General features: G+C 44.2%; 1 protein-coding gene across 3 annotated transcripts in view; it reads left to right on the top strand.

Moving 5' to 3' along the window:
- rspo1 (R-spondin 1) overlaps positions 1–18,063 on the top strand; it is a 197,545-nt gene that overhangs the window by 110,691 nt on the left and 68,791 nt on the right. For all 3 annotated transcript variants that reach the window (XM_078422932.1, XM_078422934.1, XM_078422933.1), the window contains exons 4-5: positions 13,786–13,935; positions 17,508–17,696. In XM_078422932.1, the coding sequence (XP_078279058.1) occupies positions 13,786–13,935; positions 17,508–17,696 (339 nt within the window). The remainder of the gene's footprint in view (positions 1–13,785; positions 13,936–17,507; positions 17,697–18,063) is intronic.

Below are 18,063 nucleotides of genomic sequence, written 5' to 3' on the forward strand. Positions count from 1 at the left end.
CTTGTATGCACTGGAATTTAGAAGGATGAGAGGGGATCTTATTGAAATATATAAGATTATTAAGGGATTGGACACGCTAGAGGCAGGAAACATATTCCCGATGTTGGGGGAGTCCAGAACCAGGGGCCTCAGTTTAAGAATAAGGGGTAGGCCATTTAGAACGGAGATGAGGAAAAACTTTCACCCAGAGAGTTGCGAATCTGTGGAATTCTCTGCCGCAGAAGGCAGTGGAGGCCAATTCTCTGGATGCTTTCAAGAGAGAGTTAGATAGAGCTCTTAAAGATAGCGGAGTCAAGGGATATGGGGAGAAGGCAGGAACGGGGTACTGATTGTGGTGGATGATCACAGTGAATGGCGGTGCTGGCGCGAAGGGCCGAATAGCCTACTCCTGCACCAATTGTCTATTGTCCTGCACCTATTTTCCATGTTTCTGTGAAATTTATATTCATTTTTGGGGTGGTATAGCTAAAACTGTGAGGTTCAGCTATTCATGGATAGTTTTCAGATTGTGGAATTAGTAGATCCTTTATTATAGCAGATGGATTATAGGCACAAATTTACTTGCAAGATTAAGTGCTCTCCAATTCCTCTGGAAATACTGGAAAGGTTTGCTTAGCTAAATTGCTTTCCATGGTAAAGTTAAATTTTACTGAGTTAGTGTGCTGTAGGCAGGGTTTTCATTGTATCTGTATCTCACCATACTTGAGCAACTGAGACTCAACTGAATTGAAATAACCTGCTAAACCACTAAATATGAAAGTTGAGTTTTTCCTCATTAAGATTCAGATTTTATTTCCTTTCCTTTGTTCTAGTTTTCGTTGGACCGTAATGATTTGTGAACTGATGAGTAAATGATACTGGTTTTGCACAAATGGGGCACTTCTGGTGCTACACATGGTTCCCTCGAAATTGATGTAAATACAAATCATAAATTATTTTTGCATGTTGATTAAAACTAGTGACTGGAAGTTTCTGACTTGAATCCTGGGTTGTTTTACTTTATTGAATTTCACTTAATGAGTGAAGCATATAATAAGAGAAAAATAAAAACACTTTAGCAATGTTTTATCTGATCAAATCACCTAAAGCGTCTTAAGCAATGAATGCTATCACTGGTGCAGATTTTGATAGTGAGTCTGAGACCTAAATGCTCAGCAAAACCACCTCACTGGTATTGCACTCCATCCATGTCATGCCAGAGAGCTGCTGGCTTCAGAGGGTGATCCTAAGCAAGATGTTAGTGTACTCATGTACCTTGCTGAAGAATATGAATAGGTAATGTTTCAGTTTGGGATCCATCTTCAGATTGATTGCAGGGGAGGGGGGAAAAAAGGTAGAAGAGGGACGGGACAAAACTTATGCTGAATTACTCCAGCACTTTGAGTCTTTTTTTGTCCCAACTGAATTCAGTTCACCATTCTATCTACCTGCGATGTTCCGGCACATAGAGTCATAAAGCATGGAAACAGGCCCATCTTCATTAATCCCACCTGCCTATGTTTGGTCCATATCCTCTGAATCTTTCCTATCCATGTACCTACCCAAATGTCTTTTAAATGTTGTGATAGGACATGCCTCCTCCGGCAGCTAGTTCCATACACCCACCACCCTCAGTGTGAAAAGCTTACCCCTCAGGTTCCTATTAAATCTTTCCCCTCTCACCTGGAATCTATGTCCTCTGGTTCTTGATTCCTCTACTCTGTGTAAATGGTTCTGTGTACTTACCCTATCTATTCCCCATGATCTATAAGATCCCCCCCCCTCATCTTCCTGCGTTCCAAGAAATAAAGTCCTTGCCTGCTCTATCTCTCCCTATAGCTCAGGCCCTCGGGTTCTGGCAACATCCTCGTAAATCTTCCCTACACCCTTTCCTGCTTAACAATATCATTCCTATAACAGGGTGACCAAAACTGAACACAATGTAGCCTCACTGATGTCTTGTACAACTGTAACGTGACCTCTCAGCTTCTCAATACTCTGGATTGACCGCCCTTCACCACTTTCAAAGAATATGTACCTGCACTCCTAGATCCCTCTGCTCTACAACGCTCCCCTGAGCCTTGCCATTCACTGTGAACTTCTTGGTCTGGTTCTTCTTCCCAAAATGCGACACCTCACACTTATCTGAATTAAACCCCATTAGCCATCCCTTGGCCCACCTGACCAACCGATGATGATCCTGCTGTATAAATTATTATAACTGTTGAACATGGGCAAAAAAATAATTTAAAATGTCCAAGGTTTCACATCCAGATGTCAGGAGCAGAAATAATCTCTGAATATTTCAGACACCCCTGATGACATTGCTGCAATCATTGTGTTGTATTTGGATGTGATTATGAAAAATTAGGAGACAATGAAACATAACAATGTATTTTTGAACTGAAAGCTATGCCAAGTTATTTTGTGTTTTGTCTCTTTATGATAAAGATCTGGAAATAAGTACTGCTATTGTATGCAGCATAGCAACAATGCAAAGCAACACTATCTGTAATAGAAGATAGACACAAAAAGCTAGAGTAACTCAGCAGGTCAGACAGCCTCTCTGGAGAAAACGAATAGGTGACATTTCGGGTCAAAAGTTCCGAAGAAGGGTCTCGACCCGAAATGTCACCTATTCCTTTTCTCCAGAGATGCTGTCCGACCCGCTGAGTTACTCCAGCTTTTGGTGTCCGTGTTCAGTTTAAACCAGCATCTGCAGTTCCTTCCCACACTATCTGCAATAGCACTGGAGATGCCCGAATGGGTGCTTTCAAAGAATTCCCATCAGTTTTTGTTTGAAAGGAAATGGTGGTTTCCACAGTTCTCACTGATGCATATTCTCATTGGATGGAAGTCAGCAAATCTATAATAGTGAGATGGCTGAATTATGATTGTAGGAATCAACCTGAACCTTCTCAGCATCATCTCAAGCAAGCACCTTTGTCGAGATTCATGAAATATTTCCCAAAATGTTTGATGCTGCTGATTTTACCCTTTTTTGCACTAAATATTCCCTTGATCCTCTATTTGTATATTGCAGAAGGCTCAAGTGTAATCAAGTATAGTCTTTCTGTTGACTGGATAGCACACAGCAAAAGCTTTTCTCTGTTACCTTGGTACATGTGACAATAAACTAAACTAAACTAAACATCTATTTTCTCCATCCTTTTAGCCAACTCTGCCTTCTTTAAATTTAGGACTCGACCTTCAAACTAGCTTCAGGTTTCTCTCCCACAATCTACTTTTGAAGTTCCACTATGCTGTGATCTTTCTTTCCAAGGGGACCCTTTGCCATACAATCATTAGTTGTTTAGTCTAAAATTGGTTTAACAATATATTATTTCAAGAAAGTAGCCAAAGTACAGTTTGTGAACTTATCCCTCATATGATTTCTCAGTTTTTTCTCAGTTTGATGATTAAAATCACCCATAATCATAATTCCATTACCTTACATCTGCCCATTATTTTTTAATTTAGAGTATAATAATAATAATAATAATGCATTTTATTTATATAGCGCTTTTCATATACTCAAAGACGCTTTACAGAGATTTAGAGAACATAGGGAAATGAATAAATAGATAAATAAGTAAATAAGTAAACGAACAGAGAAAGGAGACAGAAGGTGAGGTGACCTTCAGTGGTTGAAGGCAGTATAGGTATTCTATTATTGCCACCTGGGTTTTCTTACCAAATTGATGAGCCAATATCATACCTCACTATGATAACAGCCTCACCCGTGAATGGAGGTGTAGTACCTCTCTTGATAATGTGCAGGGAAGGAGGTGTATAGGATAGAGCTGGTACTCCACTACCCTGCAGGATTTGCCGATAGTAAAGGCTGGAACATCAGAGCCCTCAGTGTATTTTTAAGGGTTCTATTGCCATCCAACAATAGAAATGATGTCTAAATGCCAAGACCAGAGTGAAAGCAGGAGATATCATTTTGAGGAAGTGTGCAGATTCTAAGGGGGAGCAAATACAAATTCTTATTGCCTTAACACCATTTCTCTGTACCTGGGTTTACCATCTCCATTTAAAGATGATCATGTAAATGTATTAACACCTCCCTATATAACACTTGCAACATCACAACACAATTTCCACAAGCCATCCTGTACCCTGCATCAGGAGTAGCCAGCCTAATATCAGCTGTGAGGTTAGACACAAAAAGCTGGAGTAATTTAGCGGGTCAGGCAGCATCTCTGGAGTAAAGGAATAGTTGGCGTTTCGGGTCGAGACCCTTCTTTAGACTGAGAGTCGGGAAAGGGAAACAAGAGATATAGAACAAATGAATGAAAGATATGCAAAAAAGTGACGATGATAAAGGAAACCAGGGGACCGACCGGGGGTCAAATGAGATGGAGGAACTGAGTGAAATCCAGGTTAGTCGGGAAGTGGTGTTAGGTAAATTGAATGGATTAAAGGCCGATAAATCTCCAGGGCCAGATAGGCTGCATCCCAGAGTGCATAAATAGTGGATGCATTAGTGATAATTTTTCAAAACTCTTTAGATTCTGGAGTAGTTCCTGAGGATTGGAGGGTAGCTAATGTAACCCCACTTTTCGAAAAGGGAGGGAGAGAGAAAACGGGGAATTACAGACCAGTTAGTCTAACATTGGTAGTGGGGGAAATGCTAGAGTCAGTTATTAAAGATGGGGTAGCAGCACATTTGGAAAGTGGTGAAATCATTGGACAAAGTCAGCATGGATTTATGAAAGGTAAATCATGTCTGACGAATCTTATAGAATTTTTTGAGGATGTAACTAGTAGAGTGGATAAGGGAGAACCAGTGGATGTGTTATATCTGGACTTCCAGAAGGCTTTCGACAAGGTCCCACATAAGAGATGAGTATGCAAACTTAAAGCACACAGTATTGTGGGTTCAGTATTGATGTGGATAGAGAACTGGCTGGCAGACAGGAAGCAAAGAGTAGGAATAAACGGGTCCTTTTCAGAATGGCAGGCAGTGACTAGTGGGATACCGCTAGGCTCAGTGCTGGGACCCCAGCTATTTACAATATATATTAATGATTTGGACGAGGGAATTGAATGCAACATCTCCAAGTTTGCGGATGACACGAAGCTGGGGGGCAGTGTTAGCTGTGAGGAGGATGCTAGGAGGCTGCAATGTGACTTGGATAGGTTAGGTGAGTGGGCAAATGCGTGGCAGATGCAGTATAATGTGGATAAATGTGAGGTTATCCACTTTGGTGGCAAGAACAGGAAAGCAGACTATTATCTGAATGGTGGCCGATTAGGAAAAGGGGAGATGCAACGAGACCTGGGTGTCGTGGTACACCAGTCATTGAAAGTAGGCATGCAGGTGCAGCAGGCAGTGAAGAAAGCGAATGGTATGTTGGCATTCATAGCGAGGGGATTTGAGTATAGGAGCAGGGAGGTTCTGCTGCAGTTGTACAGGGCATTGGTGAGACCACACCTGGAGTATTGTGTACAGTTTTGGTCTCCTAATCTGAGGAAAGACATTCTTGCCATAGACACTCTGTACTCCCTCTATGGCATAGAGGGAGTACAGAGAAGGTTCACCAGATTGATTCCTGGGATGGCAGGACTTTCATATGAAGAAAGACTGGATAGACTCGGCTTGTACTCGCTGGAATTTAGAAGATTGAGAAGGGGATCTTATAGAAACTTACAAAATTCTTAAGGGGTTGGACAGGCTAGATGCAGGAAGATTGTTCCCGATGTTGGGGAAGTCCAGAACAAGGGGTCACAGTTTAAGGATAAGGGGGAAGTCTTTTAGGACTGAGATGAGAAAGTTTATTTCCCACAGAGAGTGGTGAATCTGTGGAATTCTCTGCCACAGAAGGTAGTTGAGGCCAGTTCATTGGCTATATTTAAGAGGGAGTTAGATGTGGCCCTTGTGGCTAAAGGGTACAGGGGGTATGGAGAGAAGGCATGTACAGGATACTGAGTTGGATGATCAGCCATGATGATATTGAATGGCGGTGCAGGCTCGAAGGGCCGAATGGCCTACTCCTGCACCTACTTTCTATGTTTCTATTTTTCTATGAGACAGGCCATTGTTAGCTGTGGGCTAGATGAAAACACGTTACAGACAGAGACTCAACAAGATGACTTTGAAACTAGTACAATGACTTATGTGGGAGAGGGACGGAGAGAGAGAAGATGCATGGTTACTTGAAGTTAGAGAAATCAACAATTGTACTGCTGGATTGTAAGCTGCCCAAGCGAAATATGAGGTGTTGTTCCTCCATTTTGCGTTTGGCCTCACTCTGACTGGAGGATTGAGAAGAGAACCACGAGGTGTCCTTGCAACACCACAATGGTCCTCACAAGTTCTGGCAACCCTATCATGCTTGCCATCGAGAACCATTTGACTGGAGACATGAGAGGTACACCAGCAGGTCTAGGATTCAATGTAAAAACCAAAACCATGAAGGATGAAAAATGTCATCATTGATAGATCATATTGCAATTTATTCTCTATTATCTAAATTGTTGAATCCCCTGAAAACTTCCAGTCAAAATTCTAATAAGATAAACATGTGAATTTTCCCTCGATAATTTCAGACATTAGAGATTGCAATCTAATATTTTGCAATCTAAATTTTTCAGTTCTGACCAGCTGTATTCCTCACCCCCCCCCCCCCCCCTTTCTACAAATTGAGTGGACCCAACAATCTTTTAAATACTTTGTCTGGACATTTAATTGCTTAAAGCTATTACTTTCAGCATTATCTAACTGAAAATCAATATTCACAAACATTTCCAAGTTGTTTCAGGTCATTGGAAAGATCCAATAGGCATTTCCTGTCGTGAGTTATTTTTGCAACCCCATTGTTACTTCTGTTTCAGGCCACACATTACAGAATCAGAACATAGTTATGGCACAAAAGGAGGCCACTTGGCCCATCATGTCCGTGTCAACTCTATAAAGAGTACTGAAGATAGACACAAAATGTTGGAGTAACTCAGCGGGAGCATCTCTGGATAGAAGGAATGGGTGACATCTTGGGTTGAGACCCGTTGAGTCAGGGGAGAGGGAGACATGGAGATGTGGAAGAGTAAGGTGCGAAAATGAAAGATCAAAGGGGATGAGAACATGGAAAATGAATGATTCATTGATGGCCATGGGAGAAGGTGACAACGAGGCACACAATCAGTAGCTTTTAATGGGAGAACTGGAATGGGGGAGGGATGGAGCGAGAGGGAAAGCAAGGGTGCTTGAAGTTAGAGCAGTCAACATTCATACCATAGGGTTGTAAACTGCCCAAGTGATATATGAGATGCTGTTCTTCCAATTTGCATTGGGCCTCACTCTGACAGTCTATAAAGAGCAACTCTGTAGTTACTGTACATCTCTGACCCTGAGTAAGTCATGACCTATGTTCCTCTTGGAGCACCCCAGGCAACTTGAACCACATTGTCCTGAGGGCCCTATTCATTGGACGGTTCTGGGGCAACCTGGCTTTCCTCCTGTGGTTTCAACCCGCATGGCCTGCCAGCTAAGCAGAGTATTTGGTCTCATCGTCATCACTTCCTCCACCCTCACATTAAACAAACCTCAACTACTTGGTCAAAAAGGCCTTTAGCACTGGCCTTCATCAATCAGAGTATTGAGTAGAGAGGTTGGAAGGTCATGTTGCAGTTTTCTAAGACATTGGTGAGGCTGCATTTAGAGTATTGTGTTCAGTTCTGGGCAGCATGTTATAGGAAAGATGTCAAGCTGGAAAGGATGCAGGGAAGATTTACAATGGACTAGAGGGACCCTCCAGGGCTAGAGGGTCTAAGCTAGGGAGAGGTTGAGTCGGCCTGGACCTAGTCCTTGGAGTGCAGGAGGATGAGGGGTGATCTTATTGAGGTGTATAAAATCATGAGAGGAATAGGTCGGGTAGATGCACAGATTCTCTTGCCCAGAGTAGGTGAAGTGAGGACCAGACGACATAGGTTTAAGGTGAAGAGGAAAAGATTTATAGGAATCTGAGGGGTGACTTTTTCACACAAAGGGTGGTGGGTGTATGGAACAAGCTGCCCGAGGAGGTAGTTGAGGCTGGGACTATCCCAACGTTTAAGAAACAGTTAGACAGGTACATGGATAGCACAGGTTTGGAGGGTTATGGACCAAGCACAGGCAAGTGAGACTAGTGTAGCTGGGACATTGTTGGCCGGTGTGGGCAAGTTGGACTGAAGGGTCAGCTTCCACACTTTATCACTCTATGACACCATGTCTCTGCACCCTTGATTCTATAATGCCCTCAGATTTTCTGAAGAACTAAATGGCATATATTTAAGGTGAGAGGGGAAAGATTTAATAGAATCCAAAGGGTCACATTTTCATATAGAGGGTGGTTGGTATGGAATCAGGTGAGGCATGTACAATAACCACATTCAAAAGTTCCATGGATAGGAAAGGATTTGAGGATGTGGGGAAAATGGGGCAAATTGCATCATCTTAGATGGGATATCCTGGTCAGCATGGATTATTGTGGCCGATCAGCCTGTTTCCATGTGGGTGAGTCAATGACTGTGAAACACACACAGAGACACACACACACACACACACACACACACACACACACACACAGACACACACACACGTACACACGTACACAGAGATACACACACACACACACGGAGACACACACACGGAGACACACACAGAGACACACACACACACATGGAGACACACACACACACATGGAGACACACACACACACATGGAGAAACACACACACACATGGAGACACACACACACACACACATGGAGACACACACAGACACACACACACACGTACACAGAGATACACACACACACACACAACACACGGAGACACACACATGGAGACACACAGAGACACACAAGCACACGGAGACACACACACGGAGACACACACAGACACACACACACGTACACACGTACACAGAGATACACACACGTACACACGTACACAGAGATACACACACACACACACAACACACGGAGACACACACACGGAGACACACACAGAGACACACACACACACAGAGACACATACACACGTACACAGATACACACACACACACACACGGAGACACACACACAGACACACACACAGACACACACACACGTACACACACACATACACACACACACACACACACACAGACACACACACACACACACACGGAGACACACACACAGACACACGTACACACGTACACAGAGATACAGCGTGGAATCAGGCCTTTCGGCTTGCTGAGTCTGGCCTGACCAGCGATCCCCGCACATTAACATTATCCTACACATTAAGGACAATTTTACACTTGTATCGATCCAATTTTACCTACAAACTTGTACGTCTTTGGAGTGTGGCTGGAAACCAAAGTTCTCAGAGAAAACCCATGCGGTCACGGGGAGAACATACAAACTCCGTACAGACAGCACCCGTAGTCGGGATGGAACCAGGGGTCTCCGACGCTGCAAGCGCCGTAAGGCTGAAACTCCATTGTTGTGCCCATTTGCACAAGGAATGCTGACATTGGCCTGGATTTGGCAGTCAGTGGCAAAGTGATGATTTTCAGTGAAAAACCCTGGTGGCCATGATACTGTGATCTCTGTGCAGCACGGTTTTCTCTTCAGTGCTGGTTGGAAACATAGAAAATAGGTGCAGGAGGAGGTCATTCGGCCCTTCGAGCCAGCACCGCCATTCACTGTGATCATGGGTGATCATCCACAATCAGTAGCCTGTGCCCAACTTCTCCCCATATCCCTTGATTCCACTAGCCCCTCGAGCTCTATCTAACTCTCTCTTAAATTCATCCAGTGATTTGACCTCCACTGCCCTCTGTGGCAGAGAATTCCACAAATTCACAACTCTCTGGGTGAAAAAGTTCCTTCTCACCTCAGTTTTAAATGGCCTCCCCTTTATTCTAAGACCGTGACCCCTGGTTCTGGACTCGCCCAACATTGGGAACATTTTTCCTGCATCTAGCTTGTCCAGGCCTTTTATAATTTTACATGTTTCTATAAGATCCCCTCTCATCCTTCTAAACTCCAGTGAATACAAGCCTAGTCCTTTCAATCTTTTCTCATATGACAGTCCCGCCATCCCGGGGATCAATCTCGTGAACCTACGCTGGTTGTCATGTGTCCTGGTGTCCAGAAATGGGCATGTCACAGAGCAGGCAGATCAAACACATTAGAGCATCGGTAATAGCAAACCAGGCCCAGAAGGGAATTGTTTTAAATGTTTCATAAAGTGTAAAGTAGAAATTGGAATGTAAACATATGTTACAAGCTGACATATTATAATCAAACCGAATAAAAATAATAAATAAAATTCATCATGCATTTAAATATTTATCCGAGGAAATAAAAATCTACATAAATAAAATAACCCCTTTGGAGCTTGTACAAATGTTACAATGTAATTATTCCATTAAATAATAATTAACAACTTATGTGACAAAGCATGCAATGTTCATTTTCTCTGCGGCAAAAAATATCCATAAATATTCAAAGGACTTCTCAGTCAAGAGTCAAGAATGTTTTATCGTCATATGAGCCAAAACAGAAAAATGAAATTCTTAGATGTAGAAACTAGGAACTGCAGATGCTGGTTTATACCCAAGATAGACAATAGACAATAGACAATAGACAATAGGTGCAGGAGTAGGCCATTCAGCCCTTCGAGCCAGCACCGCCATTCAATGCGATCATGGCTGATCACTATCAATCAGTACCCCGTTCCTGCCTTCTCCCCATACCCCCTCACTCCGCTATCCTTAAGAGCTCTATCCAGCTCTCTCTTGAAAGCATCCAACGAACTGGCCTCCACTGCCTTCTGAGGCAGAGAATTCCACACCTTCACCACCCTCTGACTGAAAAAGTTCTTCCTCATCTCCGTTCTAAATGGCCTACCCCTTATTCTCAAACTGTGGCCCCTTGTTCTGGACTCCCCCAACATTGGGAACATGTTATCTGCCTCTAATGTGTCCAATCCCCTAATTATCTTATATGTTTCAATAAGATCCCCCCTCATCCTTCTAAATTCCAGTGCTGGGGTATCTCAGCAGCCTGACCTTACCTGACCTGCACCATCATCCATCCTTCTTTGGAGATGCTACCTGACATGCTGGAGATACTCCAGCACAACAGATACATGAGCAAAGACTGGAAAGACTTGAAAGACTAGAGCAACTGGGCTTGTATACACTGGAATTTAGAAGGATGAGAGGGGATCTTATTGAAAAGTATAAGATTATTAAGGAATTGGACACGGGAGAGGCAGGAAACATGTTCCCAATGTTGGGGGAGTCCCGAACCAGGTGCCACAGTTTAAGAATAAGGGGTAGGCCATTTAGAATCACACCTCACATTGATCAAACAAGACGAGGAAAAACATTTTCACTCAGAGTTGTTAATCTGTGGAATTCTCTGCCTCAGAAGGCAGTGGAGGCCAATTCCCTGGATGTTTTCAAGAGAGAGCTAGATAGAGCTCTTAATGATAGCGGAGTCAGGGGGTATGGGGAGAAGGCAGGAACGGGGTACTGAATGTGAATGATCAGCCATGATCACATTGAATCATGGTTCGAAGGGCCGAATGGTCTACTCTTGAACCTATTGTCTATTGTCAAAGTATTCAGTATACACAAACACACACACACACACCAATGAGCCAAAACACTATGACCACTGACAGGTGAAGTGAATAACATTGAATATCTTGTTACAATGGCACCTGTCAAGGGGTGGGATATATTAGGCAGCAAGTGAACAATCAGTTCTTGAAGTTGATGTATTGGATGCAGGAGAAATGGGCAGGAGTAAAGACCTGAGCGACTTTGACAAGGGCCAAATTGTATTGGCCAGATGACTGGGTCAGAGCATCTCTGAAACGGCAAGGCTTGTGGGGTGCTCCCGGTCAGCAGTGGTGAGTACCTCCCGACAGTGGTCCGAGGAGGGACAAACCACAAACTGGCGACAGTGCGTTGGGCGCCCAAGGCTCATCGATGCGCGAGGGCAACGAAGGCTATCCCGTCTGTTCCGAACCGACAGAAGGTCTACTGTGGCACAGATCACAGAAAATGTTAATGGTGGTCATGGGAGGAATGTGTCATAATACACAGTGCATCGCACCCTGCTGCGTATGGAGCTGCGTAGCCGCAGACCGGTCAGAGTGCCCATGATGACCCCTGTCCACCTACATTGGTCACGCAAGCATCGGAACTGGACCTTGTAGCAGTGGAAGAAGGTCGCCTGGTCTTCCGATGAGTCCTGTTCTCTTTTAGATCACGTGGATGGCCGTGTACGTGGGGAAGTGATGGCACCAGGATGCATTGTGGGAAGACGACAAGCCGCTGGAGGGAGTGTGATGCTCTGGGCAATGTTCTGCTGGGAAACCCTGGGTCCGGCCATTCATGTGGATGTCAATTTGACACGTGTCACCTTCCTAAACATCGTTGCAGACCAGGTACACCCCTTCATGGCAATGCTATTCTCTGATGGCAGTGGCTTCTTTCAACAGGATTATGCGCCCTGCCACATTGCACACATTGTTGGGGAATGGTTTGAGGAACATGATGAAGTGTTCACGGTGTTGCCCTGGCCTCCAAATTCTCCAGATCTCAATCGGATTGGGCATCTGTGGGATGTGCTGGATTGACAAATCCGATCCACAGCGGCTCCACCTCGCAACATACAGGACATGAACGATCTGCTGCTAATGTTTTGGTGCCAGATACCACAGGACACCTTCAGGGATCTTGTAGAGTCCATGCCTCGGCGGGTCGGCGCTGCTTTGGCGGCACATGGCGGACCCACAGCATTTTAGGCAGGTGGTCATAATGTTTTGGCTCATCAGTGTATATATATAACAATAATAATGCAAAGACAAAACAATGCTCCCAAGTCTATGTAGTTCAAAGCTTATTTGAGGTTGTAGTGTTTAATAGCCTAATGGTTGTAGGGAAGAGGCTGTTCCTGAACCTGGATGTTACAGTTTTCAGGCTGCTGTACCTTCTTCCCAATGGCAGGGGTGAAATGAGTGTGGAGCCAGGGTGGTGTGGGTCTCTGATGCTGCTGGCTGCCTTTTTGAGGCAGCCACTCCTATAAACCCCTTCGATGGGTGGGGAGGTCATGATGATGGTCTGGGCAGTGTTCAATACTTTCTGCAAGCTTCTTCGTTCATGGGCGTTTTGAGTTGCTGAACCAGGCCTGATACCACAAATCAATATGTTCTCCATTGTACACCGATGGACGTCCAAGAGAGTATTCATTGACATACAAAATCTCCGCAGTCTTCTAAGGAAGTAGAGGTGTTGATGGGCTTTCTTCATGACTGCATCAATGTGCTGGAGCCAGGACAGGTCTTCAGAGCTTGCTCTGGAAGTTGATGTTTTTGACTCTCTTCACCACCACCATTGATGAAGACATTTATGGATCCTCGACGTTACTCTTCTAAAGTCAACAATCAGTTCATTTGATTCATTGCTGATTATACTGGAGAAGGATGCAAAATGGTATAACCTGCAGAAGAGTTGGATATGATTTATGGTGGCTTAAAGCTTTCCGCATTTTGCTGTGTATGTCTCTATACCTGAGGTAACTCCGTTACCATGAAGCAAGGAAAGCCATGCTTACAAAGTTAATTTTGAAAGAAACTGTCAAATGAATGAACAAAAAAAGCATTGTTTATCAAATACCTCAGATTGTTTGTGGGATCATGCCTGAAAAACATTGAATCATCGTTAATGTTATGTTTGTATTGGATAGTGTCCCTTTTATTACATGGAAGCTCCAACTACCAGCTAAGAATGTTCTTGTCATTATCTTTGCAGAATGCAAAATTGAAAACTGTGAGGCCTGCTTTAGCAAGAACTTTTGTACTAAATGTAAAGAAAAGCTGTACCTTCACCGAGGGAAGTGTTATGACAGCTGTCCAGAGGGCTTTGCAGCCACCAATGGCACCATGGAGTGTAATCATGCTGGTAAGTGCTGCACTGGTGGATTCTACTTACATTTACACCTTCTGTTAAAGATTCCACAGGAATATTGGGTCTGGACGTCAAGCATGCAGGACCAGGTTTGGAATCCACCCCAGAAGTCACATTGTCAAATGGAATGGAATGAGAATTGGGGATGTCCTAATGGTAACACTGAGATTAGGCTGAATGATTGTTTGATCAATGTGAGGTGTGACTCAGGAATGCCCGGTCCCAAACTGGATGTTAGAAGCTGTCCAAAACTACCCCAGCATTCAACTTGGTTTAAAGATAATGCGCAAAAGATTGAGGATAGGTTATACAGGCATTTGGATGGGCAAGGGCTGATTAGGGACATTCAGCATGGTTTTGTACGTGGGAGGTCATGTCTCACAAATCTGATTGATTTTTTGAAGACGTGGCCAGAAAGGTTGATGAGGGCAGAGCTGTAGATGTGTAAATGGACTTCAGAAAGGCATTTGACAAGGTTCCGCATGGCAGGCTGGTCTGGAAGGTTAGATCACATGGAATCCAAGGAGAGATAGCTGAACGGAGAGCACATTGGCTCCATGGAAGGAAGCAGAGGGTAATGGTGGAAGGTTGCGTTTCAGACTGGAGGCCTGTGACTAGTGGTGTGCCTCAGGGTTCGGTGCTGGGCCTGTCACTGTTTGTCATCCACATCAATGATTTGGATGAGAACACACAGGGTAAGATACAGATACTAAAGTTAGTGGTTTTGCAGATAGTGAAGATGGTTGTGAAAGATCGCAGAAGGATCTGGATCGATTGGCCAGGTGGGCTGAGGAATGGTTGATGGAATTTAATACAGAGAAATGTGAGGTGTTGCATTTTGGGACGTCGAACAAGGGCAGGACCTACACAGTGAATGGTAGGCCTCTGGATAGTGTTGTAGAGCAGAGGGATCTAGGAGTACAGGTGCATGGTTCCTTGAAGGTCGAGTCGCAGGTAGATAAGTTGATCAAAAAGGCTTTTGGCTCATTGGCCTTCATCAGTCAGAGTATTGAGTATAGAAGTTGGGAGGTCATGTTGCAGTTGTATAAGATGTTGGTGAGACCGCATTTAGAATATTGTGTTCAGTTCTGGGCACCATGTTATAGATATTGTCAAGCTTGAAAGGGTTCAGAAAAGATTTACGAGGATGTTGCCAGGACTAGAGGGTGTGAGCTACAGGGAGAGGTTGAGCAGGCAAGGAGTGCAGGAGGATGAGGGTTGATCTTATTCAGCTGTATAAAATCATGAGAGGAATAGATTGGGTAGATGCACAAAGTCTCTTGCCCAGAGAAGGGGAAGCGAGGACCAGAGGACATAGGTTCAAGGTAAAGAGGAAAAGATTTAATAGGAATCTGAGGGGTGGCTTTTTCACACAAAGGGTGGTGGGTGTATGGTACAAGTTGCCAGAGGAGGTAGTTGAGGTTGGGACTATACCATTGTTTAAGAAACAGTTTGACAGGTACATGGATAGAACAGGTTTGGAGGGATATGGACCAAGCGCATGAAAGTGGAACTAATGTAGCTGGGACATTGTTGGCCGGTGTGGGTAAGCTGGGCCGAAGGGCCTGTTTCCACACTGCATCACTCTATGACTCTATGAGCATCATAGTATAACAGAAGAACCTCTAGAACTTAGCTTAAGAAAATAACTGCAGATGCTGGTACAAATCAAAGGTATTTATTCACAAAATGCTGGAGTAACTCAACAGGTCAGGCAGCATCTCAGGAGAGAAGGAATGGGTGACGTCTCGGGTCGAGACCCTTCTTCAGATTGAACATAGCAATCACTTTCCTGAATAAACTGCAGAATCACAGATTTGTTACAAACAATTAATTAGCATTGACTTATATGCAACTGGAAAGAATCTATGTGTACATGCCACTCATTTCAAATCTGGAATTGGAAAAATTTTACACCCTCTAATTTTACTAGCGATGGTAAATGCTAATGCATCTTGATTCAGTGGTGGTGACTAGGTGGCGTGTAGTTGCTGCCTTACAGAGCCAGAGACCCGGGTTTGATCCAGACTACAGGTGCTGTCTGTCTGGAGTTTGTATGTTCTCCCCGTGACTTGCGTGTATTTTGCCCGGGTACTCCGGTTTCCTCCCACACTCCAAAGGCATACAGGTTTGTAGGTTAATTGGCCTTGGTAAAGATTGTAAATTTTCCCTAGTGTGTTGGATACTGCTAATCTATGGGGATCACTGGTCAGAGCAGACACGGTGGGCCGAAGGGCCTGTTTCCATACTATATCTGTAAACTAAATTAAACTAAACTACTAAATCATTGAGCACCACAGTTTGTTTTCATAGTTAGAGTAATACAGCAGGGCCTAACATCTATGCAGACCAAGCTGCCCATCTACACTAATCCCTGTTTGTGGCCATATTCAGTCCATATCCCACTAAACCTTTCCTATCCATGTATTCATCCAGGTATTATTTAAATGCTGTTATTGTACCAGTCAACCACCTCTTTTGGCAGCTTGTTGCACGAACTCACCACTGTCTGTGTGAAAAAGTTTCCCCTCAGGTTATTTTATCTTTCCCCTCTCATCTTAAACCTATGTCCAAATTACAACCTATAATCCTCCAACATTTTCGCCATCTCCAATGTGATCCCACTACTGGCCACATCTTCCCATCTCCACTCCTTTCTGCTTTCCGCAGAGACCGTTCCCTCTGAAAATCCCTGGTCCACTCGTCCCTTCCCACCCAAACCACCCCCTCCCCAAGTACTTTCCCCTGCAACTGCTGGCGATGCAACACCTGTCCCTTTACCTCCCCCCTCGACTCCATCCAAGGACACAAACAGTCTTTCCAGTTGAGGCAGAGGTTCACCTGCACCTCCTCCAACCTCATCTACTGTATCCGCTGTTCCAGGTGTCAACTTCTCAGTCCGTCTTAACTTACCTGATCGTTCGGTTGCTCAGCATTTCAACTCCCCTTCCCATTCCAAATCTGACCTTTCTGTTCTGGGCCTCCTCCATTGTCAGAGTGAGGCCCAGCGCTAATTGGAGGAACAGCATCTCATATTTTCCTTGGGAAGTTTACACCCCAAAACATTGACTTCTCTAACTTCAAGTAGCCCTTGCTCTCCCTCTCTATCCCCTCCCCCTTACCAGTTCTCCCACTAGTCTTAATGTCTCCGACTACATTCTATCCCGCCTACTCCCCTGACATCAGTCTGAAGGGTCTCGACCAGAAACGTCACCCATTCCTTCTCTCCAGAGATGCTGCCTGTCCACTGAGGTTCTCCAGCATTTTGTGTCTACTTTAGATTTAAACCTATGTCCTCTGGTTCTTGATTTCCTTACTCTTTGCAATAATCTTACCTATTCCCTTCATGATCTTATGCTCAACGTCTCCCTATCGATTAGGCCCTTGAGTCCTGACAACATCCTCATTAAAATTTTAGAGTTTTAAAAATTCACGAATGAAGCAAAGTTTTCTGATATGCTCTTGTTCAGAAAATGGGTGTTCTGATACTCATATTAGACCAGTCCTTTTTCAATAACATTTTGCTTTTTTATGTATGGTAACCTTTACTTCTTAATGTTTGACAGCTCACTGTGAACTGAGTGAGTGGAGTGCCTGGGGTCCATGTACCAAGCGAGAGAAGTTATGTGGTTTCAAAAGAGGCACTAAAACAAGGACCAGACAAGTGCTCCAAAAGCCTTTATCAGAAGAGATGACATGCCCCTCAGTCAGCGAGAGCAGGGGTTGCACAGTCCAGAGAAAGCCTTGCTCCAACGGTAAGTCAAGAAAGTATCTCAAATGATTTTCACCCATTCCCCACTGCACAGTTTAAGTAGTATTCATGATTCATGAACATTGACAGCGTGCTCCCTGGAACACAGATTGTTGTGCAAAGTGCTTGTACAAAGCACAATAGCTAATCTGGGATGTCGTAAAAAGGTTGGTTGAAAATGTTGGTTTGCAAAACACAACGCAAAGTGCTGGAGTGACGTGGCAGCATCTCTGGAGAACATGGATAGTGACGTTTTGGGTCGGGATCCTTCTTCAGACTGATTGGAGGGAGGGAGAGGTGAGAGAAAGCTAGACGAGAGGAGGACAAAGCCTAGCAGTAATTGGTTGGTACAGGTGAGGGGGGTGGGATAA

Source organism: Rhinoraja longicauda, chromosome 27 (genome assembly GCF_053455715.1).
Source record: "Rhinoraja longicauda isolate Sanriku21f chromosome 27, sRhiLon1.1, whole genome shotgun sequence".
NCBI classification, from domain to species: domain Eukaryota; kingdom Metazoa; phylum Chordata; class Chondrichthyes; order Rajiformes; family Arhynchobatidae; genus Rhinoraja; species Rhinoraja longicauda.